At 44.5% G+C, this 24,589-nt stretch overlaps 1 protein-coding gene across 1 annotated transcript in view; it reads right to left on the bottom strand.

The window, feature by feature from the left end:
* MAML2 (mastermind like transcriptional coactivator 2) overlaps positions 1–24,589 on the bottom strand; it is a 217,591-nt gene that overhangs the window by 12,029 nt on the left and 180,973 nt on the right. Inside the window, exon 3 of the mRNA XM_054801609.1 lies at positions 540–743. Coding sequence (XP_054657584.1) covers positions 540–743 — 204 coding nt within the window. The remainder of the gene's footprint in view (positions 1–539; positions 744–24,589) is intronic.

Here is a 24,589-nt window from a genome sequence, read left to right as displayed (position 1 = left end):
TCTCTCAGATATGAAAGGAGAGAGAAGAACTGGCTACAAATATCTGGAAAAGCAAAAAGAAAAACAGAGAAAGGAGGACTCATGTATGATCCCAGCCAAGCACGTAAACTTGTGTTGAGCACTAAAATTGACCTACCTGATCTTTGTTTACACACAGGCACTTTATACCATGCTACCTAGGTTGCAGAGCCTGGAAGTCAGCTTTCCTCTGTGGTCAAAGTAGCGTGGCAATGCACCTTATCTTATCTTGCAAAGAAAACCACTGACAATATTCATATGCCTCAAATTAAGCATATGCTTAGAGTGTTCTCATAACGAAACCACAGTAGCTCAGATACTTGAGTTGTTTCATATAAACTGAAGAAGGTTTTGAAAGGGCTTAGCAAAGTGCTGAAAAATATGAGGCACACTCTAGAAGGTCTAGGCATTGCCAAAATGACCTCGAAATTTTGGGGGCTTTCTTCCCCTTGTCTTAGCTTTCTTTTCTATTGTTGCTATGGTAATCTTTTCCATGTAAAATAAGGAATTAGAAAACTTACAGCTTCTGCCAACATCTGCTGCTGTAGAAGGAGTTGTTTTTGCTCCATCATGTGCCGTTGCAGAGCCTGTTTCTTCTCCATCAGTTGCTGATTCAACATTGATTGCTGGGATGAGTTCATGTAACCACTTCCAGTGTTTGGATTTGAGCAAGAACTGGAGCTTGGAGTGGGGCCAGCTCCCTGGCCTACCACAGAGTGTTGATCCTGAAACAGAAGAAATAGCTCGTGAAGGATGAAAATAATAGCAAGCATCAAGAAAAGGAAATAATCCTTTTTATGCAATTAGCTCAAGTACAGGACACAGCCCACAGACTCTCAGGACAAGTGACCGATACAAAGGCTTTGACAAAATAAGAAGGGGATAGAGTAACTTCATCGCTTGTGGAAGACTCTGAAAACATGCCAGGTGGTTCCAGTGGAAAACCTCAATGTTGTACCAGGAGCTTGGGAAACGTTAACAGAAGTAAGGGAGCCGTCCTGGGGATCTTTGAGGAAACTTGCATCGGGCATATGGCAGTTTGTTTGACCACAAGGGAACAAACTCAGCATCTGCTGGTTCCTACCATCTGGCAAGCAGCAGTGAGAAGTTACAGACTCATTGCTAGAAGTGGCATCTATTCTTAGAAAATACAGAAGCGGTAAGTTGTTACTTTGCAGTGGGGTGAGTGGTGCCGCTTTCATTCGTCTTGTCACCTCCCTGACAAGAGCAATCTCTGAGAGATCACTAATTGTCTCCCATTAGTGGCAGGATTAAATAGGCTTACAGTTTATCAACTTCCTTGGTAAAACAACTGTGTAACTGGACAGGACTTTGAAAAGACAGGACTTTAGGGTCTCCCTGGTCTTTGTGATGGACCTAGACCCACTTCCTCTTCCCTGTGTGCAGCTGCATGAAGAAAGGATGGTGAAAAGTCATCTCAGAAGGCAATGGAGAAGATACTTGGGGACTCAAACCTTGCACATAAAGGATGATAATGAACATGGGATGACAATATGCTGCTCGTTTTCTTTTAGCCATGGTTTCCCTTGGCAGCAATATGTTTTCTGTCTATGTGCTCCACCAGCATTCGGTACTTGGGCCTTTACCAAATGCAGGAAATGGCTTTCTCAGGCCATGCACAGAAATACTCAGCCTATGTTAGATCACTTGATAGTCAGGTAGTCCTTAGCCACGCAACTACAAAGAAAATAGGATACACTGGAAAGGTCACAACAGTCATGAGAAACATCAGTTGTCTGCCTCCACTTCGTTGCGATAGGACCCTAACCACATAGTTCTGTACAACCCAATATGCAGCAGCATTTTTACCCTACAACACAGGAATCCACAGCTGGAGTCTGATGTTCCTTGTTATGCAGCGGTTCTCTCCATACCGAGGTGTAGTGCCAGGGTCTGGTCTACTGCCCAGGTAAAGCTCTGCTCCATGGCCATTGCCTCCCACGGCATCCAGGGAAATACGGACTGACCAACAGTGAAACACGGACTGGCCAGGCGTAGCCTACCTGTGCCCTGAAGACCATGGAGCACTGATGCTCATTGCTTTGCAAACTCCAGGAAAGCTCATTTCTGTGCCTTAGCTTTTGCAAACCTCCCCCCCTCCCCAGTAACACACACACACTCTACAGACTAATCCAACTTATCTTTCTACCATCTGGCATGGAAGAAACACAATGATTGTTATGGGTATTTCTATTTTAAAATAATTCTGTGGCTTTCAGATGGGGCCACACGAGTGCGTAGCTAGATAGATAAACTATTTGATGTCTCTTACTGAAATAAAACCCATGACTTCCTTCTGCAGCCACCTGCAGCCCCCAAGGCAGTGTTACAAACCCACCCTTCACAATTTATTTGGCTTTTATGCAATTATATCCCGCACACTTTCCTTCAGTTCCAGAAGGAATCCAGGATTGCTCGGCACTGCCACATTTTTCAGCCCTTATGTTAGCTGCAAGATAGAAAATACCTCCTCTCAACAGACCTTCTTGCCAAGTTGTTGCGCAAACTTTTTTGTCTTTCTTAAAATATTTTGAAAAGAAAAATATGTTACAATACATTGGCTTTGACTTCTATATTCAAATGACAATTCTAGCTTGAACCCAGCCACGTTACATCCATTAATAGAATTCATCTGTTGTGTTTTTGCACAGATAATACAGGCTCCCCAAAATGTGCGTTCATAGTCCTGCGTAAAAAAACCCCCAGACAACAAAGCCCAACCTTTTCTCGCCCTCATCCCCTGCCAGACCATATACACTGTGGGGAGGAATTTTGTTTTAAGATAAACTGCATAGTGTCCATTCATGATACCTATCAAAGAAAGCTCTTCTGTAATAGCAATTGGCACAAAACACCAGCTGCTTGGCAAACAGGCCCTGAGAAAACAGCGTAAATCATCATCTTGGAGCCAGTTTGGGTTTTTTTACATTTGGTCCTTTCTCTGCTGTTCATGAAATGTCAGTGTGAGCCCATGAATCTACAATGTGTTACTTCTCCTGCCTGCTGATCTTCCATCGGCAGCGAAGTGATGGGAGAAGGAAGAACAGTTTCCTAATAAATCAGGGGATTAGCTGCACAGCCGCCTGACCCTTCGTGAACTGGTGCTATCGAGCTCGACTCTCACCCTGCACTTGCATCACTGCAAATCAGAAGGGAGAAGGGTTACACGGCTGCCAGGGACGTGGGGCTCTGCCCCTGCGCTTGGACAAAGCACGCTTTCTCAGATCCCTGTCGAGGAAGGGCAGATTTGGGTTGGAGCTACCCTGCTTTCATTGAACTTTTTCATCCTGCTCTAAGTCTGGCTTTACTGCAGCAGCTTTACTATGACTCTACGCATCTAAAGCTGCCGGTGGCCTTTTGAACCTCATTCCTGGGTTCCCATTCCTGCAGTTTATGCACTTGAACTTTAGAAACCCCTGAACAAAGAAAGCCTGGAGTGGGACATGTTTGTCCCCTTGCCCAGGGGTGCCTCTGCCTAGCAGGCTGCAGGGGCAGCCCAGCATCCCTCCAGCCGGTGAGCTCCATGAGCTTGCCTGCACGGTAACACCATGTTGTTTCCAAGCATGGCAAAGGTAACCTTCTTTCCACTTTGCCTCCAAGGAGGTGATGCGACCAGGAGCACATCCCCGCAGCCAGCCAGGTGTCAGGGATGGATGGGCTGGAAGCATCACACCTCCAACAGGTACCAGTGTGCCTGGGTTCATCCCCAACTCCTGCTCCACTGCTGGCACTGCTTGTGCATGCTGCATCCCTCCAGCCCCACAGACGAGCTGCAGCCCTTGCAGGGCCGTGCCTGGTGCCAGCTGGGGCAGGGGCAGGAGCCAAGGGCTGAGCTAGCATTCACCATGCACCACAAACCCTCATCTGCTCTGCTGGTGCCAAAACTGCAGCACAGAGATGCTCTAGGTGCAAAGCAGGCGCGTTGCACCCCGTTCTCTGATGTTACAGTAAGATATAAAATCTGTGAGAAGCAGAAAGAGAGGCAGAGTCAGTGAAATCTCAGAGCTGGTAGCACAACTGGGGTTTTGTTCATAAGCATCACAAAGAACATTATGCTCAAATGTTTAAATTAGCAGTAAATCAAAACATTTTAAGACTGGGTTTGCCTTTCACTGTCTCTGCTGCAGCTGACTTGTGCTCATGCAAATTAAGGGAAGTTTTGGCTTCTAACACACATATGGACTTTTTGAAATAGATCTCTTCTCTTCTCTTCTCTTCTCTTCTCTTCTCTTCTCTTCTCTTCTCTTTTCTCTTCTCTTTTCTCTCTCTCCTCTTCCTCTTCTCTCTCCTCCCCTCCTCTCCTCTCCTCTCCTCTCCTCTCCTCTCCTCTCCTCTCCTCTCCTCTCCTCTCCTCTCCTCTCCTCTCCTCTCCTCTCCTCTCCTCTCCTCTCCTCTCCCTCTCCCTCTCCCTCTCCCTCTCCCTCTCCCGTCTTTTCCCCCTTCCCTTTCCCTTTCCCTCAGACCCTGATGGTGAGTTTGGGTCTGGCTATCATCTCTGTTGCCCCTTTTGGAGCCATTCCTGATGCCTTCCCCGAGCGGTGCTGCAGGTTCCCTCCCCGTGGTCTTCTGCTCACCGTGCAGGACCACCCTGGCCAGCCTCTGTCCTGCCTGTGCCCTGCCAGGTCTGGCAGCTCACGCCAGCGAGCCCCTGCCCAGCACCTCCTGGGCTCGGGCAGTTCTTGGCTGCAGGCTCTGTCCTGTGCCAGGACCCCTCACGCTGCTGCTCAAACCTTCAACACCAAATGCTGCTCTCTGGGCTGAGCCCACAGCAAGGAGCTGTGGCAATGCCGGGCACCCCTCCTTCCCTCCCTCCACAACCCCACAGCACTGTGGCCTCCTTCCATACTGCTCTGAAGAGGCTCCTTCATGGAGCCCGAAGAGGTGGATGAAAGGCTCCACAGAAATGTAAGACATTACTGCGTTTACCAGGGAAAGAAGGGGATTTTCCTGTTCGCTGCTTTTATATTGAGCAGTAACAGCAATGTGCGGCTGGAGAGAGGGATTTCTGCAAAGCAGAGAGCTAGCAGGGCCCTGTGCCACTGGGACAAAGTGAAATTTCTCCCTTCCTCTCCTCTCCCTTTCTCGCCCAAGTTTGTCAGGAGCCCCTGAAAGCCTTTTGCAAGCTTGTGTTTCTGCATTCCTAGTTCAGAAGCGGTTTAGGGACTCTTGACTGGAAAAGGATGTGCAAACGTTTCTCCTCTTTCTCCTGGAAACACCTTGAATTGATGAATAATTTTGGTGGGACGGAAGAGAAACAATGGTCAATTTTTTTACTAAACCACAATGCCCACAGAGGTTGTTCTCTTCCCAGCCAGGAGCGCTGGTGTCTGTGTCACAGGATGGGCTGCTGCTTCTTGCGGATTTTCCCTCAAAAGGAGGGGGTGAATTTTTCCACCTTTCTGTTCCTCTGTGGGGCAGCTCATTCTGCGCCAGGTCAGGAGTGACAGTGCTGACTTGCACTGACGTTTTGCATTAGGTCTGGTTTAAAGAAACAAAGAATTCAAAGAAAAAAGGAAAAGGCATCAGATCCATTCACTGAAGCCTGCTCAGCGATGGATGCCTGCTTTACTAAAAGCTGCTTCCAGGGAAAGAGCTGTGCAAAGTTCTGTTCATCTGGTGACCAAACCTGTTCATGATGTTGTCACTCATAAGAAGTTTGATTCAGTTGTATTGATTGGCATAAGGGGCTATTTAGAGTGAGGATGGTGGAGATCAAGGCACCTCTGTGGATTTCCTCCTCTTACCTCAGGGACCAGTGGCCATCCTGACCCTATGAGCGACTCAAGGACATTCAGCTTTGGCTGCGAACCACGCTGCACACTGCGCACTGGGAGGAGGAGGAGGACTCCAAGGAATGGCTCACCGAAGTCCTGCCGCATTATTTCAGGGTGGTGCAAGTCTGGTGGCAAAGCCCAGACCTGCCATGACCCGTTGGTGTGAACCTCCATCACCTCAGCTGGCATGTTGCTTTCCACAGCCAGAAACTGGGGTTCTCCAGTGGGCCCTGGGGCCAAGCACGGGGCACTGCCAGGCTTGTTCAGAAGAGCTGATCTCACTCATGACACTTTAGGAAGCCAAGCACAAGGTGCTCTGTCAAACGGCCGGTCTCAGCACCTGCCAGTCCCCTTCTGAGCCACCTCTTTTCTGCTACTTCTAATGCAAGCAGAAACACCCTCTCTGCTAAACACCGGGGTTTCCATGGACGTCTGGGCTCCAAGCACTGCTTGCTGTGTCCTTGACTCAGACAAGAAAACAAAACTACAGCAGGACCATGGCAGAGTGCCTGTAGAGTAAGAACTCTTTTAGCTCTAGTGAAAAAGCTCAAAGGTTTTCTTATTTTTAGGAATAACCCCCACTGTTGACTGGAGCACAGAAGGCTGCTTTCTGTGCCAGTACACTGCGAGAGCCCCAAGTAGTTCCTGAGGTTACGCTGATTTGCAACAGCTGAGGATCTGATCTGCGTATCAGGGCTGGAAATAACACAGACTGGGCAGAAACACGGCCAGCCTGATTCTCCCTTGCCTTATTGCTTGTTCAGCCCAACGGGGGTGCAAAAAGCATCTTCCTGAGCACCTCAAACTCATTCAACCTTTTTTCATATCTGGAACATACAGCATAAAAGTGAGTCTCCTCTAAGCTTAGGTCCCTAACCAAAAACTTTGATTGGATTCTCTCTAAACTGCCTGCTGGAGATCTCCCTTCAGTGTACAGAGGGATGGGGCTGTATAATTAGGCTCTAGATGCCTAATTTGGACAACTAAATTAGGAGCCCAGTTTAGATGATAGGAACATGCCCTTACACTCCTCATTTTAGATACTTCTAGTCACACTTGAGTAAGATGCCTGGAAAAGTGAGTGTGAACACCCCTTGATCTGCCAAGCACTAGTGGATCACTTTCTATGGATGTTGTATAGACTGCCCTAAAAGCCTCTCAATTTAATCATGCCGATGATACTGTTATAGGTTGATTTTCTCCTAATATCCTGGCAGGGAGGAGCAAGATTGTTTTCATATGTATAAAGAGTATTTGAAAAAGCCAAATATTGCACGATCCCAAGACCTGGGTTTGCTGTGTCTAATATCCAGAGGTACAGCTGGGTGAAGACTGCAAAATATTTCCCTTCAGTAATTTTGTGCAGTGTTTATTGGCTCAGCCACATGGGACCATCTTGTGTGTTTTTCTCCTGTGAACATCTGAGCTCTCAGGACAAAAATTCCAGGGCAGGCCATGTTTCCAAGGCACATGCACAAGGAATCACAGACACTAGCATTTGCAATTTCACAAGGCCAGGCTGTCTGCCAGAAATACTTGTGCCTTCATCCAACCAGGGAAAAGAAGCAAATGCTGCGTCACTCCTCCAACAAACCGAGCGACAGAGCTCGGAAAGGAAATGTGGACGAATGCCTTCAGATCCTATAAAGCTGGAAACGATCATGACAGCAGGGTGCACACCCCTGATTTCTGCAGCCTGTGAGTCACCTGTTGGAGTGATAGGTTTGGGGATCAGGTGATAGTCAGTGATGCAGTGGATGCTCAACATGCAGAGGGATAAGTATTGCAGCACACTCAACTGCTGCAGCTCTCATGGGGAGAGCCAGGGAGGCCAGGCTTTTTAAGAGGCCAGTTTTCTGGACACACTGAAATTTAGGTGGACCCCAGAACTATTTTCAGAAATAGGTAATTCTCCTGCTACTTGGTGTTGCAAAAATTTATACGTAAAAAAAGGACACCGTGTACAATCTCCTAGGTAAACACAGGTGACCAAATACCTCAGAGGAGCCAATCCCCACTATTGGTGAGAAACCACAAGCAAGAGACTTTGACAGATGGTTAGTTATTTGTGCAGTTCTTAATAGAAACCTTTTATAGCACTTTGCCTTTTCAGTACTAACAAGGAAGCTGCGCACTCCTGAGATCCTTATGAACTGATTTTCAGCCGTTAGTGATGTACTTGTAGCGTTGCCATAATCCCTCGCCGGAGAGCCGCACAGCCCTACAGCCGCTAGCAGGCACTCCTACAACAACCTTCCCACCGCGTCTCCTTAAACTTGGGCAAAGTGGGAGCTGCATCTTGCAGGGTCCGAGGCTCGGATTCAGCACTTGCACAATCACATAGCAACGGACCCAGGAACAGTGCCTCATTACGAGCCTTGTCCGACAATCAAGTCTTTAACGAGAACAAAGGTTGACAGTGATTAATCATTAAGACATTTCTTGTTTCTTGCCGCACGTGTTGGAGGCAGCCTCCTGCCGAGGCAGTCTGGCAGATTTCCTGTCTGCGCTATACCAGGGCCCGTGTCCGGACACACAGAGACGTCTTTTCCCAAAGCCAAGCGCACAGATGAACGTCTTGTCTCCGTTTCTGAGCACGGCAAATTCGGAATGCATGTGCATTCTGCAAAAATAATAAACCTTCAGCTGTACATCTGATTGCTGTATATGCAGGAGAAATGACCTAAAGGGGATTTGTTCACGTCAGAAATTTTCCCAGAGACTTCAAGGATGGATTATTAGTATTTTACCACGTGCACCGTGATGAACTTTTAATGTGATCTTCTGGCATAATGTATACACGAAGGTCTCCATTTTAGAAAGATTTTGTTTATTTGTAATGAAAATAACATGCACGTGTTGAAAGTTCAACAGAGAAGGTTATTGTGAAACGTCTGCATCAGAACAGGAATGTTGGCTCCATCGAAGTTGATGGCAAAACTCCAACTGACTTCAACAGGACTAGAATTTCCTCCCAGGTCTCTTTCTAGCCATGGGGGCACAGTGGCACCCTTGGCTTGGAGTGACCTCAGCGTACAGCTTCTGGACAAGATACTCACCTGGTACAGAGAGACATTAGCAAAGAGCCTCCACTAAAGTACCCAGGCAAAGACTATCCTGAGATCTGTATGGAGCTCTGGTTTCAAACGCCTCATGTGCTCTAACTTATATTGAAAGAAGTATGCCAATAAGCATGAATGATGAAAACTCCTATCAGGTTTTTGACAAGATCAGACACATACTGATTTGTTCTACTTTACCATTATCATTAACAGTGTCTGTAATATGCAGTATCCACACTGCAACAAGCCAAGCCCTTTAGTTTATCATCACACAATTGCAGAAATCCAAATTTGAGAGGTTTAAGAAACTGCCACTCCTCCAGCTAGAGCAAGAGCTGGTGTGAGTGGACCTGTTTTGCCTAGTACTTTAGGACAAGGTACGTGCGTGCTCGCAGGCTCTGTGCCTCTACTAAGGAGTGGTAATTTCCATCTGAGGCAGTGAACACTTCCTAAACTAACTGAATGAAACACTTGTGATTATCTGTCTGTATCTTTAGTGCGGGCATATATTATCTGTGGATATGTATACCTTATTCATCTAAATGTTCTTGTCTTGTTGCCAGATGTTTATTATCTTTCCCCAAAATTATCTAGCCTGAGGTTGATACAGAGCATGGAAAATTTCAGCCCACTTTTAGAAAAGCTAAGTAATCAAACTCAAGGTCTTGTAAGAGGAAGCATTGGGTGAATTCAGTAATAGGTGGCACTCTCATACATACGTGCTTATATTTAAATGTCCAGTATACAGAGCAGTGCTAAAAATGACACTGAAGTCTTACATAAAACAGGCTTACATATAACGTGTGTCTTTTTTGTCATATCATCCTCATGCCTCGACCTCACATTTTGCTCCCTGCAGCAATTTTCATAGTCCCGCTAACCCAAGGGCATAGGGGCAACATCCAGGGGAGTGTGGTCCAGAGGGCCCCAAGCTTGTGGAGACCTGGGCAGCAAAGACCACATGGAGCAATGCCAAGTGAACTAGCTAAGTGTGGGATATTTATTCTTAAAGGCCACTCCTTGTTTTCAAAGATAAACCATGCTGAGGGATGTTTAGCTCATGAGGACACTGTGTGAATGCAGCTATCTTCCAGACATGAACCTGCCCAGCGTGGTCACTGGAAGATCAGGTCAGCACTAGTGCTGCATTTGCAAAACTATTACTTCCTAACAGATCTAATAGAAATAGAATAAAACAGTCCGTGCCTTTTCTTCTTGATTTCTGTAGGAAATGATAGTAATTTTTTATCCTCTTCATTTCCAGGCTATTGTCTAGTTTCCTCAGCTTTTCCCACTGGCATTTATGTAGGTTTTCTTTGCACCTTCCATATCCCTCCTCATATAGGATTCACTGTCCCTATTAATTGCCTGCAGTTTAAACACATTTGTGTCACTTATAAACAACCACCACCAAAAAAAAAAAAAAAAAAAAAGAGATGATGACATAATGTGAAAATTTTCCTCAAGCAATAAAACAAAGCAAAGCAAACACCATAAAATGCCATTTTTTCTGTGGGAGGGTATGAGGGAGCAGGCAACCTGAATGAAGTATTTAATGAAGAAAGAAAAAATAATTGATCACAAAGAACAACAACAACAACAGAAAAACCACATCACTGGGACCAAATGCTTGAATACAAATGGGCGCAACATGGGTGACATGACTGTCAGAGACACATATTAAGATCAAAGCCCTCCTGCTGAGAATACACAGCAAGAACATGAGCATCCTTAAACTGGAGCCTCCTGGGATCTGCTTTCTAAACCATCAGCTCTGAACTGTAATGGAAAACAATGCCAAGTACTGAAAAGCAATGTGTGAAGAATGGCTCTGACCTGTGTCTCCCTGCGCTACTTAAAGCCTTGGGTGGGACATGTGGTGGGACTGGATTTCTTTGTTCCAAGTTGCCCGTACCGAGGCAATGACTGATGCTAACCGAAAGCAGCATCTGGGGCTGGGGACCAAGTGTCACTGGGCACAGAAGGGGTAAGGAGTACAACAAATCGTCTCCCTGCTGTGACAGCCCGTGGCGCTAGTATGAGTGCACAACGCAGGATTTGACGGAGAAGGTATGACTGCCCACCTACTCGGTTTTAAATGAGTCCCTAGCACACAACCCCAATTGTGGTCTTTACTCTTCCTGCTGAAGGGCCTTTGCCTTCTTTTATAATGATTACTGTCTTTGTTATAAACAACTTAATTTGATGGCTGTTAATTTGTGGGAATTGACATAAACCTTAGGCTCCTTCCATCCCCTCTTGCTCTCCTGATGAGTATGATAAAACGATGACAGTGGCCACAGCAGCCTGAGGGTTTGACAAACCTACCTATCCTTCATCTGTCTGTGCCAACAGTGGTTTCATGAAAATGTGGAAACACCAGGTTTCCTAAAGAGCACTCCCGGGACTTGCCTCATTTTTCACTATGAACTCAAGATGTAGGAAGAAATGTGGTTTGATGAGGTATTCCAGAAGCTCTGAATACCTCTTCTCTGGAGGATAACAGAGTTAAACAGAGCTCACCCACTTCTGCTTTCAGCAGAGTGTAGCCCTTTGCCTGGCCAGAACCCCATCATGGGAATTTATCTGCTGCCGCACTGCCCCTCTGGTAGCATTACTGGACATGGCAATGCTGCATGGTGGTTATTTTTGTTATCTAGCTTCAGGAAAAAAAAACAAAGGTTAATCAAAGATGGCAGAAGGCCACTACTACTGTATAATGGCACAGGACCTTCAAGGAGAGCCTGGCATCTCACTGAGCTCAAAGAAAGGTGCAACAGTACTTGGATATAGTGAGTTGTTTCTTCTGTTCTTTATCTGTGACCTTTAGAAAGCTGAAATCCAGCTACAGAGGTCAGAACAGGTCAACCCACCAGGGGCTAGTCCTGCCTTGGAGAGCATGCCTGGAAGAATTATCTGAGGAAAGCCTTCCTTAAATCAGATGAAGTAAAAAAGAATTATACTTCTGGCATTTATTTAAGTTAGTTACTGCCCAAATCTTGCAGCGTGGGAAAGAATAACAGACTATCCAGGGCCTGCCGTATTCCAGCTATCAGATAAAGTGCGACTCTGGAGAATGGGAAGGTTGGTGCCAACAAAAACTTTCTTGGACTTCTTCTGCTCATTTTGCATGATTCTTGTGCAAGAGCAGTGAAAACCTGTTTTGCATCCCCATTTTTAAATAGACCTACTCACGTATGGAAAAAACAGGTGGACAGGGTATCACTGTCCTGTTTTCTTTCTCTGAGCAGGGGAAAGCGCAAACGCAATTGCCAGTGTCTACAAATCATCCTCAAATTATGCCGTGGTGTTTCCCACAGTTTGGGAAATAGCAAAGGTCAGCAGCCTGCAGTGCAAGGACTAGGGGTGTCTGGTTAGCCTGTTACACTCCTGCTGTCCCCCCTGCCAGACAAGCCCTGGGCTTGGCTGAGGGGGACACAGCATTGTCTTCTGGCAGGGCCTGCAAAGAGGCATTGGGGAGATGCAAGTTCTGCCCCCATCTTTGCATGGAGGTGAAACTTGGTCCATGGTTTGAAGAGTGACCTGACCACTCTCTTTACTCTCATCCTTTTGTCTAACACAACTTCTTAATTGAGTTACCACAAGCGCAAGTGAGCAGATCCTGGCACCAACAGGTTCTCTTTTCAGCTGCTAAACGTGAACATAGCTACATGTTTTGTTTCAGTTTTCCATGTTTCTGCTATTCTGTCTGGAGAGGTCCTTGGGTCCTTGTTTCATGTGTCAGCAAAAATGCAGATGAAGGAAACTTCATTGTGAACTTTGCTTTCATGAACGTATAGCCTGGCTTCAACTGGCACTCAGCCTCTAATGCCCGTGGGGAGGAATTACTTCAGTGCCCTCCCCACTGCCTCTGTATTCCCTGCACCAGCCCTTTCCTCCTTAGTCTCACAGCACACACTAAAAATATATAAGCAGTATTATTTTAAGAAGCAATTAATATAGAAATCCCTGGTCGACATTACATTGCTCAGCTTTTCTCCAACAATTTGGAGAGATTGAATGCAATCCACGAACAAGACAGCAAGCAGACTTGAGAATGAAGATGTTCAGCACCCTGTTGGTCACAGCCACACAATTTAATAAACACATCAACTAAGAAATGACTCTGTTGGCATCAGGTTTTTCAGGGCACAGAGTATATCCTCACTGTCTGGTGGCAGAGCTGAGGAGATAAGTGAGGAGTCTTTCACAGGCATCTGCAATGCCTGTTGAGATGTGTTGGACCAGAGAGTGCAGACAGAATACTGAAGTAGAAACACCCAACTGACCGCTTAACTGCTTTCATAAAAATGAGGAGAGAAAGCAAAAGGAAGACTACAAGGAGAAACCAGTTGAACTAAGTGAACTACATGGAGTTGTACTACCTTCTGTAAATACTTGGTTAGACAGCACACAGGTAAAAAATAGGATTTGGCTTGGTTTGATTTGGCATGGCCTGTAGAGGTCATCCCTTTGCAGTCCTGACAGTTGGCCAATAATGTAGGAGACTAGGGAAGCATTCATTTATTGCAAGCTTGGATGATTTTGGATTTTAGATATTCTAAACCTGCATATTTTCTCTATGGAAAAAGATACGTTGATCTGTGACATCCTTTTCCCTGTCCTAAAAAGCAAAAGTTGGATTCACTCTTGGGCAATAGACAGCATATGCCTCCTTTAACTTCAAAATAAGGTTTAAATGGGATTTACTTGGCTCACTGGTTTGTACTATCTTGCACAGAAATAAATTTTACCCTGCTTTGCAGGCTGCTCCTCCAAGTGACCTTCCCTCTGGGCCACATAAAAGTTTCTTGTAAGTTTTTTAGATGCTGCAGGCAGGAGAAGCCTACCAAGCTGGAGACTGCGTGGGTTCGCACAACAGGAGTAGACTCTGACACAGAAGATTCCACCTGCATTTGTTAATTAAGGGAAGGGCAAAATCTTGTGTCAAACTGTGGGTTCAGAATATTCAGAATATCGTGATAAAGGTTTGATACTGGGTAGCAAGGAGTTTGGAGGTGACATTTGTGGGGTTTGGCACCAAAACTCTTGATAAATAGTACTAGTTACTAGGAGTCTTGAAAAAACATCTCTAAAATAACGTACTCCTTATTACAAATATTAAAATGATATGATGGGAAATAATGTGAGTTTTAACCAATGACAGAAAGTACCTCAAATGTGTGTTGAAATATGTATCATTATGTAAATTAGGTCGCTTGGAATGTGTAGGGCTAGAAAGGGCAGGTTTATGAAGTAGTTGTTAGTTGCTTGGCGTGGTAAAGAGCTCTTTCTAAGTTCATCTTGTTCTCCAGACCAAAGAGGTGTCAAATTCAGGGAACAACCCCTTACTAGCAAGGTCTTGCTCTGTAAAAATGCTTCCTTGATTTTAATAATAAGAATGTTAGCTGTGCCTCTTGATTTCTGCCATGCTTCTCTGTAATAATTTGTGTGACTAATCAGAGTTGAATCTAATGAAAATAAAGTGTTAATTAAGCTTTATCTAATCTCAATCTAATCTGACAGCAGCAACCCACATCTGCTGCTCTGCTGTGCACTCCTATTTGGACCACCTACTATACATGGATAATTAGGTGTCGCAACTACTATGGCATCTAAATTCAAGAGAGTGCTGAGTGATTCAGACAGCCATCTTAATAGCCAGACCCACCAGTCTCTGCCTTCCTAGATATGCAACGGACAGGAGTTACTGTCCCATCTAGGAGCCAGAAATGGATTCAAGTCATTAGAAAGTTGGGTATCTAATCCAGTCACTTGGGCTCTCCCAGTTGTTCACAGAGAGAAGGCGACTCATTGCCTCCTGAGGGTGACTGGTCAAGACTGACCTCTGAAATGGATGGGGTGAGTCTGGAGGTGCCCCTGTCCTTCTCCTGAGTGGAGGAGCATGGGGGCTAACTTGGTCATGAGACTATACATTGAAATGAGACAATTCTCACCTGATGGTAAGAAATCTGAATAAGAAATTGAATGGGCACCAAGACTGTAGTAACAGATTTAGGACCCAAATGCAAATGCATTGGAAAGATCCCAATGGGCTTTGGACCATGCTCTCTCATAAAGACAAGTTCATATCTCCTGTCATACATTTGAGGGGAATCAGGCCAAAGGATGCACAAAAATACTGTACACCTTCTCATCACATAAAGAAGGAAAGCAAATGAAATGTAGAGAAGAGGCTATTTGTGGCACTACCCTTGCATGCATTATCCTTACTTGCAAAGCTTCTTTGTCATGCTGTTCCTTCATTCTAGCCTTGGTAGAAAAGGATAAGATCATGTAATGCTACTGATTACAAAAAGGCTGGTTTTGCCTAAAAAAAAAAAAAAGTAAAATGGCAGCTTGTTGCTCTGCTTCCGTGTGTATCAGTTGGCAATCATCAGGATCATGATCCAACAAGATGTTTAAGTTTCTTAATTTCCTCAGCCTGATATCAGTGGGATATCACTGCAATCCAAAGAGCTCTTCCTAATTACACTTAAAATACTGTTTTTCACAGTTCTGGTTATTTTCAGTGTGTCCACATGAAGACATTTCCCATATTTGCAGTGTAGTCCTTTTGCCCAGCTATAAGGATTAACTGAAGTTTATTCTTTTTGGGATGGCCTGGTTGAAAGCCAGTTAGATTTTGGAAGTAAGGAAGACTAGTGTCTTGGTGAATCTGGACCAAAATATCAACTTTTTCTGCCTTTGATTCCTACAAGATCTGTACAGCCAACACCATTACCAGGCAGGAGGGCTGAATGGTATTATTATTTTGAGTCATCAACACACAATTTTCCATTCCTTCTGCTTTTGAAAACATTAGCTTGTTAATAGGACATCAAACGTATCATTAATAGCTTCATTTAGCCTGCAGAAACTCTGGTGCTGGCAACAAATTTTGGGAATGTGGAGACCCAACCCCCTTCAGAGCTCAAGCTGTGGAAGCATGACTGGAGGGGAGGGAAGTGGTTCTTTGTGCATAATATAGAGATTTCCCGGTTTTACTGGCTGTCGGGACAGGGTACATTTGATCTGGAAGGACAGAGACACAGTCGTGGAGCAGCCATGGTTTAGATGAGAAGTGCATTTTAGAAAAACCATACTACACCAAATGGCATGGAGGGGAATGCCTGCAATAAAATATTGTTCAGATGTGGACCTTAGTAGTAATTTACATGCCTTTAGACATTCGACTGAATGTGTTCCTTGTTCATTACTCCTGTCCTTAATGAGCTTTTGTTTTGTGGCCCGTCTGCTTGCGGCTGATGTTGTTAGTAAGTGAGGGTCATGGAGAGCGATGTGCAGAGAACTCCAAACCCAAACACCCTCATAGAGAGACGTGTTTGCTTGTGGCCTGTGCCTCTCGAGGTCTTCTGAGGGAATTACTCTGATTAATGGCCATCTTGTACATACAGTCATTTTGCAAAGATAAGGGATGATCTAATGTATTTTCTTCCCTTGCTCAAATCAGACTTATCTAGTCTTTGTCCACACACACTGCATGACCTGATTTTGCTCTCTGAGATAAGTCTTCCTAAGCTCCTAAAAGCTGGTCTGAAAAGCCAGCTCAGAGGTCAAGTGAGCAGGATTTCGTGATTTCACTGGATATCTTTAAGGGAAAATGAAAGCTTTGAGTTACACTGCTAGTCTGCCAGCATTAGACATAAGCTGGGTCCAGTGAAATCTTTCAGTGCTCAGGCCACTGGTGGAAAGCACATCCACCTTGAGATACCAGTGGTCCCCTAGCCAGGGCAGGTATGAGTTTAGATGAATAAAACCAAATTAAAGGGAAAAAACATAAAAAAATTTCCAAGGGCTAGGCTGACACCTTACAATCTGGTGTGAATAAAGGTCTCCAGAGAGTCACCATAAAGACTGTGCCATTTTTTTGCTCCATGAGCTCTGGCAGAGAGAAATTCTCTGCTGAAATTAGGGACAAAACTCCCTCTAACTTAAGCAGGGCCATAGGCTACCCGAGAGTTTGCACAGCTCTGCACACAGACGGATCACTGGCCTCTGCAAGGAACAGACATTTAAAGTCATGGCACACTGAAAATATATGGCATAAATAGCACAATGGTGATATAGATAAGCAGACGGCAGCTGATATATTCCTTCCTAACAAAGAAGGACAGCCCTCTTTACAGCTCAGGGACCTATCAGCATCTTTGATATCATTGTTCTTGGGGGAACTGCTGAATAAAGGGTCTCTGTCTTTTTGAGCATAATTACAACTGATTTTTTTTTCCTGATAAAGAATGTAGTCATTGAGCCATAATGACATTATTTGATGACTTCAATTCATCCTCTAATCCCCCCAAAATGGTATAAATTATTGAATAAGTCACTCAACCCTATAAAAGCACTTTAAAAACATTTTGTTCAGCACGATAATGATCAGACAGAATGTAGCAAGAGTTACAGTAAATTAGACTCATGCTCCAAGCTGGCTGCCACTCAATATACTCATAGCTAAATTCTCACCTACTGAGTAAGACACTCCGCCACAGATAAATTAAGATATAGTCAGTTCTAAAGTGTGTTGGCAAGGACCTTTAGTTCCTTCCCATTTTTAACAGAGCACATCCATGTGATTTCTGGAGGTACTATCTGAGAGCTGCTCAGTGTTGTGCCTTGGAGAGATGCTGTGGTACCTCTGAGCAAGCTCAGAACAAGGAAAGTTTGAGTAGAGCTAATGTTTCCAGCACACCATTTCCAGCATGTAGATTAGCTTCTCAGATACTCCCAGCTTAGAATCACAGAATCATAGAATCGTTTGGGTTGGAAGGGACCTTAAAGATCATCTAGTTCCAACCCCCAAACTTCTCTGCTGCTAGCCTCAAGCTGTGCCACAAGTTAACCCTAAGGTGACTACCTCTCGTCCAGAGGTGAACCTCCCTGCTTAGGAAACCACATCCACCAGCATGAGAGCCACTCCTGTAGCGTTCCTGTGCCGTGAGGAAACAGATCTGCCCCAAATCTAAGACCACCACCAGTGAAAGTCTTGCTGTGTGCACCCTGTCTCACCTGACTACTTCCCATCTTTGACATGGCAATGGTGATGCCTCAGTAAGGAGAGTCCTCACAATGTTGAGATACTGGGGTAGCGAAGTGGGATCCTCTTCTGAACTGAGGTCCCTCACGAAAATTATGATCACTTATCATTGGTGATAAAATAACAACAACTATAGATAAGAGAGATACCTGAAATACTCAGCTGAAAACACAGTCTGACAGCACTAGTAATCATACAAAATTTGTTAGTTTTTATTAGTACTATCAGTGTGATGAAACAATTATTCATGAAGGTCCTTAACGAAAGGCAGGTTAACTGCTTGAGTGTTACCAGTGATGACGACAGATAACGCACACCAATAATTACAATAACACTGCTGTAATTTCTGCATTTCTCTGAATTGCTGATAGGGAGCTGACAACTTTATGAAGCTGAAATACCTTTGCTAAGTTTCACCATGTGGTTCCCTTTACTACAGTCACTACAACCCTTAGACTTGAGGCACAGTCATGGACTAGCAGATACTTTTGAATCAGGTCCATTCTGAGGAATTTGACCGGTCTTACAAAACACTGCCGAGGTTTGTTCCTGTGCTGGAACGAAGAGCCAGTGTGCTTGGGAGCCAAGCCAAAGTACTAATTCTGCCCAGTTGCCAATGTATTCTGGGAAATTTCTGCCCACAAGCTAAACCTCAGCTTATTTCTCTTCATTGTAACTGATACCTCAGCAGAAACCCTGGCCTGACCTTCTCTGCTGCCCTTAATACTGCGCAAAAATCAGTGACACACCCACAATACAGCATGACGCAATACAAGCTTCCCATATGAGTTATAGTTGGTTGTAACAACTTTCTCCTGTCCCAAATAAAAGAGCATAAGAACTGGCAAACAGCTCCAGTTCCCTGAGTGTCCTGTTTCCAGCAGCAACTGGTAATAAATGCCTGGTAGAGGGAACAAAGCACAAGGAAAGTGTTTCTCCCCCTCGTATACCTTTTCCACGTCACTCGTACCTGTGTGCCTCTCTCAGGCCCTCCCTGATTTCTCTTTTTCAAGCTGAAGAGTGCTGGACTGTTTATTCTGTTTCCACCTGGAAGCCATTCATACCTCTTGATCATCTTTGCTGCTTTTCTCTGATCCTCTTCTAGGGAGAATAGAACTGCATGCAGCAGTCAAAATGCGAGTGAATCATGGGCTGAAACATTGGGATAATGATGTTTTGTAGTCTGCTTTCTATTCCCTTTCTAATACTTTGTACCCGCTATTTGCCTTTCCGATAACTGCTGATCCTGATATTTTCAGAGAACTACTCACAATAACTCAATATATCTCTCCTGAGCAGTGACAGCTAAGTTAGAGCTCATGATTTTGTACATACACACAGGATTGTTTCTTTTAGGCATGTCTGTTGCTCTGTATTTATAGACATTCACCATTTCATACAGTCACTCAGTTTTCAGAAGCCTTTTCTCCACTTTTTGCAGCTGGCTTTTGGTTTTACACTGAATAATTTGTGTTATGAGCAAACTTTATCACTTTGTTACTCACGTCTTTTTCTAGATCTATGTGTCTGTTGCACCAAAGGCCTTAATCCCAATGACAAAACTCGTTTATTAAGAACCTGGCCATTTATCCCCACAGTTTCTTCCCTAACATGATCCAGCGTTCTCTCTTGATAGTCTGAACTTTGTTAGATAAAAGTGTCCACATCTCCTTATTTACATAACAGAACTGAAAGGAAGTGGAAGTCCATCTTAAGACAGATGGGGAGCAGAAAACAGGTATCTGCTAAAACAGACCCAAAATCCACGCATGTTGGCACTCCCAAATTGCATTCCTGGCTGTACTTTCTGCAACCAACCAGCAGACAACTTCCAAAATCCAAGGTAAAATCCAAGGATCCAAATATCCTACATTATGGCATTTAGAGATGCCAAAACAATCCTACATGTGAGCTAAAGCATCTTGAAGTCTGTTCTGACCTATGCTAGCTAGAATGGTCCTGCAGGAACTACTGACACTGGCCAAGACCTTCTTTGCATGATCCTGGCCATGAAACGGTCCCTGTGCCTGCAAAACAGTGGAAAGTATAAATCTGGTTATGCTGACTTTCTGTCTACATAGGGATGCCTGTATCTTAAAGTCCCAGTTGCCCTTTGAGGACAAATGTCCATAGCTTTCATAGCACTGGATTGACACATTTAATAATCTCCAACCCCATCTTCTACCTTGGAAGCCAACACGTGAGATGCTGACACAATGGGCACAATCACAATGTTCATACCTTGGGGAGAAATAAAGCTACTACATTTGGATTATTACCTTAAGATTTGGATTATTATCTTAAGATTCCTTACTATCACAGGCATGTTTTAAGAAGTGAGAAAAATATAAGGATCATCAAGAAATTCCTGTCATCTTGACATCTGCAATCTCCTGGGACCAAACCAAGCATACAGCTGATATCTCTGCAGTGGAGACATGGGCTGGAGACTGAATCAGGGTCACTTCCATAAGTGCTGAAAATGTAAAGACCTATATGGGCTTTTTTTCTCCCTAGATATGTCAGGCCGGAGCATCATTACATTAAGAAGAAGAGGTGAAAAAAGAGAGTACATATTTGTAGGAGATATGGAAAGATTTGGCAGCCAAGCTTCTGCCACCTTGAGAATTAATCTTTCAAAGAAAGCATTCAGTGACAGTAATAAAAGGGGAAACTTCCTCATTTCCACTATCCATCATATTTGAGAAGTTGTGGTAGTCTGATGAAGTTCTCACTGACTGGAAAAGGAGATACATAACTGCATTTTAAAAAAGGAAGACCTGGGCGTCAGTCTCACCTCTGTGCCTGGCAAGATCATGGAGCAGATGCTCCTGGAAACAATGCTCAGGCACATGGAAAATAAGGAGGTGATTGGTGACAGCCAACATGGCTTCACTAAGGGCAAATTGTACCTAACAAATTTGGTGGCCTTCTATGATGGGGTTACAGTGTTGGTGCATAAAGGAAGAGTGACAGACATCATCTACCTGGACTTGTGCAAAGCTTTTGACACTGTCCCACATGCCATCCTTGTCTCTAAATTAGAGAGACATGGATTTAACAGATGGACCACTTGGTGGACAAGGAATTGGCTGGATGGTCACACTCAAACAGTCACAGTCAACAGCTCAAAGTCCAAGTGGAGACCAGTGATGAGTGACGTTCCTCAGGGGTTGGTACTGGGACTGGTGCTGTTTAAAACATCTTTGTTGGCGACATGGACAGTGGGATTGAGTGCACCCTCAGCAAGTTTGCCGACGACACCAAGCTGTGTGGTGTGGTCGACACGCTGGAGGGAAGGAATGCCATCCAGAGGGACCTTGACGAGCTTGACAGGTGGGCTGGTGCAAACGGCAGGTCAAGTGCAAGGTCCTGCACATGGGTTGGTACAATCCCAAGCGCAACTACAAGCTGGGTGAGCCTGTGAGGGTTGAGAGCAGCTCTAAGGAGAAGGACTTGGGAGAGGCTGGATGATGAAAAACTCAACATGAGCCAGCAATGTACACTTGCAGCCCAGAAAGCCAACTGTATCCTGGGCTGCATCAAAAGAAGCGTGACCAGCAGGTCGAGGGAGGGGATCCTGCCCCTCTACTCTGCTCTTGTGAGACCCCACCTGCAGTACTGCGTCCAGCTCTGGGTTCCCCAGTACAAGAAAGACATGGAGCTGTTGGAGTGAGTCCAGAGGACAGCCACAAAAATGATGAGAGGGCTGGAGCACCTCTCCTATGAGGACAGGCTGAGAGGGTTGGGGTTGTTCAGCCTGGAGAAGAGAAGGCTCCAGGGAGACCTAATTGTGGCCTTCCAGTACCTAAAGGGGCCTATGGGAAAGATGGTGAGGGACTTTTTATCAGGAAGAGTAGTGACAGGACAAGGGGTAATGGCCTTAAGCTGAAGGAGGGTAGATTTAGACTAGATATTAGGAAGAAATTCTTTACTGTGAGAGTGGTGAGGCACTGGAACAGGTTGCCTAGAGAAGCTGTGGACACTCCATCCATGGATGGATGGGGCTTTGGGCAACCTGGTCTAGTGGAGGGTGTCCCTGCCCATGGCAGGAGGGCTGGAACTAGATGATCTTTGAGGTCCCTTCCAATCCAAACCATTCTATGATTCTATGGTTCTATGACTTGCTTTCTAAGAAAGACCTCTCTGAGCTTTTCCTTAGAAGACAGAGTTCCATATTTTAATGACATCACAAGATCAAACAGCATTATTTTACCCAAGGCCAAAGTCAATCTGACAAACACTTGTGCCAGACATGCCCAGCATAGAAGTCTGCATGACCATTTCTACACATTGCCAGACAGCTCATTCAGAAAGATTTGCTAAATCACCTTGCCAAACTGTGTAACCAGCAATGTGAGCCATCAGAACTATACTTTTCCTCTTCCGTGGCTTCTCCTGGAGTTGTGTTGTCCCTGGCTGATGTTTTGACCTGGCAAGGAACAAACTTTCTTTTCATTCCTTCTCTGATCTTTTGAGATTCCCATCAGTAATGATGGGAGACCAAAGTGTGAATCATATGAAGCAGGGATGGAAAATTGGCTCAATGTCCCTCTGGAGAAGACAGAAGTCATCTGACCGGTTGTGCTCATCACTGCTTTCCACCTCCCACCTGACACCCTCTCCCTGATTCTCTCTTCCTCTACTCTCCCGAGTTTTGAACATTCTTCACATTTGGTTGGGAGAGGATTTGTCCGGTGGGATATTCCCTGAAAACTGGCCTTTGCTAAAGTCCTCTGTGCAACAGCAGTGCTCTCTCCCTTCTGTAATGACTCAGATGAGTAGGCCCAATGACTCAGTGTTCGGAGAGCTTAAATATCAGGGGACTATTGACAATAGCCTTCCCTGGCTTGAGTAAGGATTACAAATCTTAGTGCTTTGGGATTGAAAGATTCCCCCAGCACCCTCCCAGCTCTTTAAGTTGTTTGTACCCTCCCTCTCCTCTATTGCAAAGGCACGATCAGGTGGTACTCTGATGAGAAGTTGGAAATAAAACTTCCTTCTTTCCTGTGACTGCTAGGCGTCATGCTGGGATCTTCAGGGAACAGAATCAGCATGAAGAGATCAGCATTATCCTGCAATTTCTGACCTGACAAGACCCAGAAGTATTTTAGCATTTTCTCAACCTGTGCCTTCTCTGTCTGTTTTCTCCAAGAAAAGGGAATACAAGCACCTAAGATCATTGCCGTATTTCTACTAAAATGCAAAGGACTCCATTGCCCGAAAGCCTCTGGATTAACTGGTCATGGAAGTTTGAAGGTTGCAGATGAGAGCAGCATGCCCTTGTCTCCATGCCAGGTCCTCCCTCCTGTCTGCTGCAACGAATGCACCTGGCAGCATTAGGTTGCAAAGCACTAGCACAGAGTAGGCAGCAGAAAACCAGACATTTCCAGGAGCTGGAACAGTCTGAAAAGCACCTAATGGGAGACGAGAGACTGAGCAAAAAGAAAGAGAGAGGTTGCTAAATGGATGAGAGCAAAAAATAATTGCAAAGAATTATTATTGATTTGCCTGAATGTCCCTTTCCATACACACATAGGAAGCACTCAGAACCACAGTGACCAAAATAAAGATGCTATCCAGATAAATATGTGTTTACATGTTGGCTTTGATGTAGGTTAACAACAAGGAGTAGAGAGGATGAAAACATTCTCCAATAATCATACTCTTAAAAGATTACATAAAGCCTTGATAGACTGTTGATAAATCCAGGCAGGAAGAAAAGATTATTTAAACTGAATGTGATTTTTACATATGTAAGTAATTTTATTTGTTCACATTTTTGTTCTACTTTCTAGGGGAAGGAAAATGTGATGTACTGTGAGTGCCTAAAAACTTCATCTTGACATTTATCTCATTTGTTGAAAACAGATCCCTCTGAATTGATTTAATAAATGCTTCAAGTGCCAAGTTTCCTGCTTGGAGCAATTGTTTTAGACAGTGAATGAAGGTATTTCGCTACCCTTCCCCCTTTTTTTGTTCCAGCTCCATGAAATCACCATTTTTTTACTTCCGAATGTTCACTCTTTTCATTATTTCTTAGAGATTTTCAAGTTCGACAATGAGATTGTGGCTACTTTTTTGTTTTGTCCTAAATCATGTCAGTTCCTTCTCCTGCCAAACTGATGAGCAACCAAGTGAAGATGGGAAAGAATTAATACCAAACTTTGTTGGAGGTACTTAGCTTTTTGGCAGCATGCGTGTTCAAACACATTAAAAGTAAACAAAACATTTGCTTGTACATATTTGCAAAAAGCTATCAAGTTTTATGACAATAAGAAGGCAGCTGCTTAACTACTCCCCCGGTGTTCCAGATAGGATTTCAGAGCTCTAGGACTGACTCACATGTCATTTGGCACATTTTGTAGAGGGACAGTGTACCTTATGTTTCACTAGGAGGGAGAAGAAGCATTGAAGCACTGAGAACAGTAACGTTGCTCATGGGCTCTGAGTACATGTAGAATTCTTCAAACAGTAGGATTTACAACCTCCCTTCTTCCTCTGGCTACTATTATTATTGGAGTTGTTATTAGTATTTTACTAGTTTAATTTAATTACATTGGGTGTATTGGTGCATTCTGACAAAAAAGTCCTCTGATGCTGTTCTCTTCTATGGTGTTAAAGTCTTGGGACAAGCACAAAGAAAACTTTTCAGA

This window comes from Grus americana, chromosome 1 (genome assembly GCF_028858705.1).
Source record: "Grus americana isolate bGruAme1 chromosome 1, bGruAme1.mat, whole genome shotgun sequence".
NCBI lineage: Eukaryota > Metazoa > Chordata > Aves > Gruiformes > Gruidae > Grus > Grus americana.
This window is presented reverse-complemented; position numbering and strand designations above follow the sequence as displayed.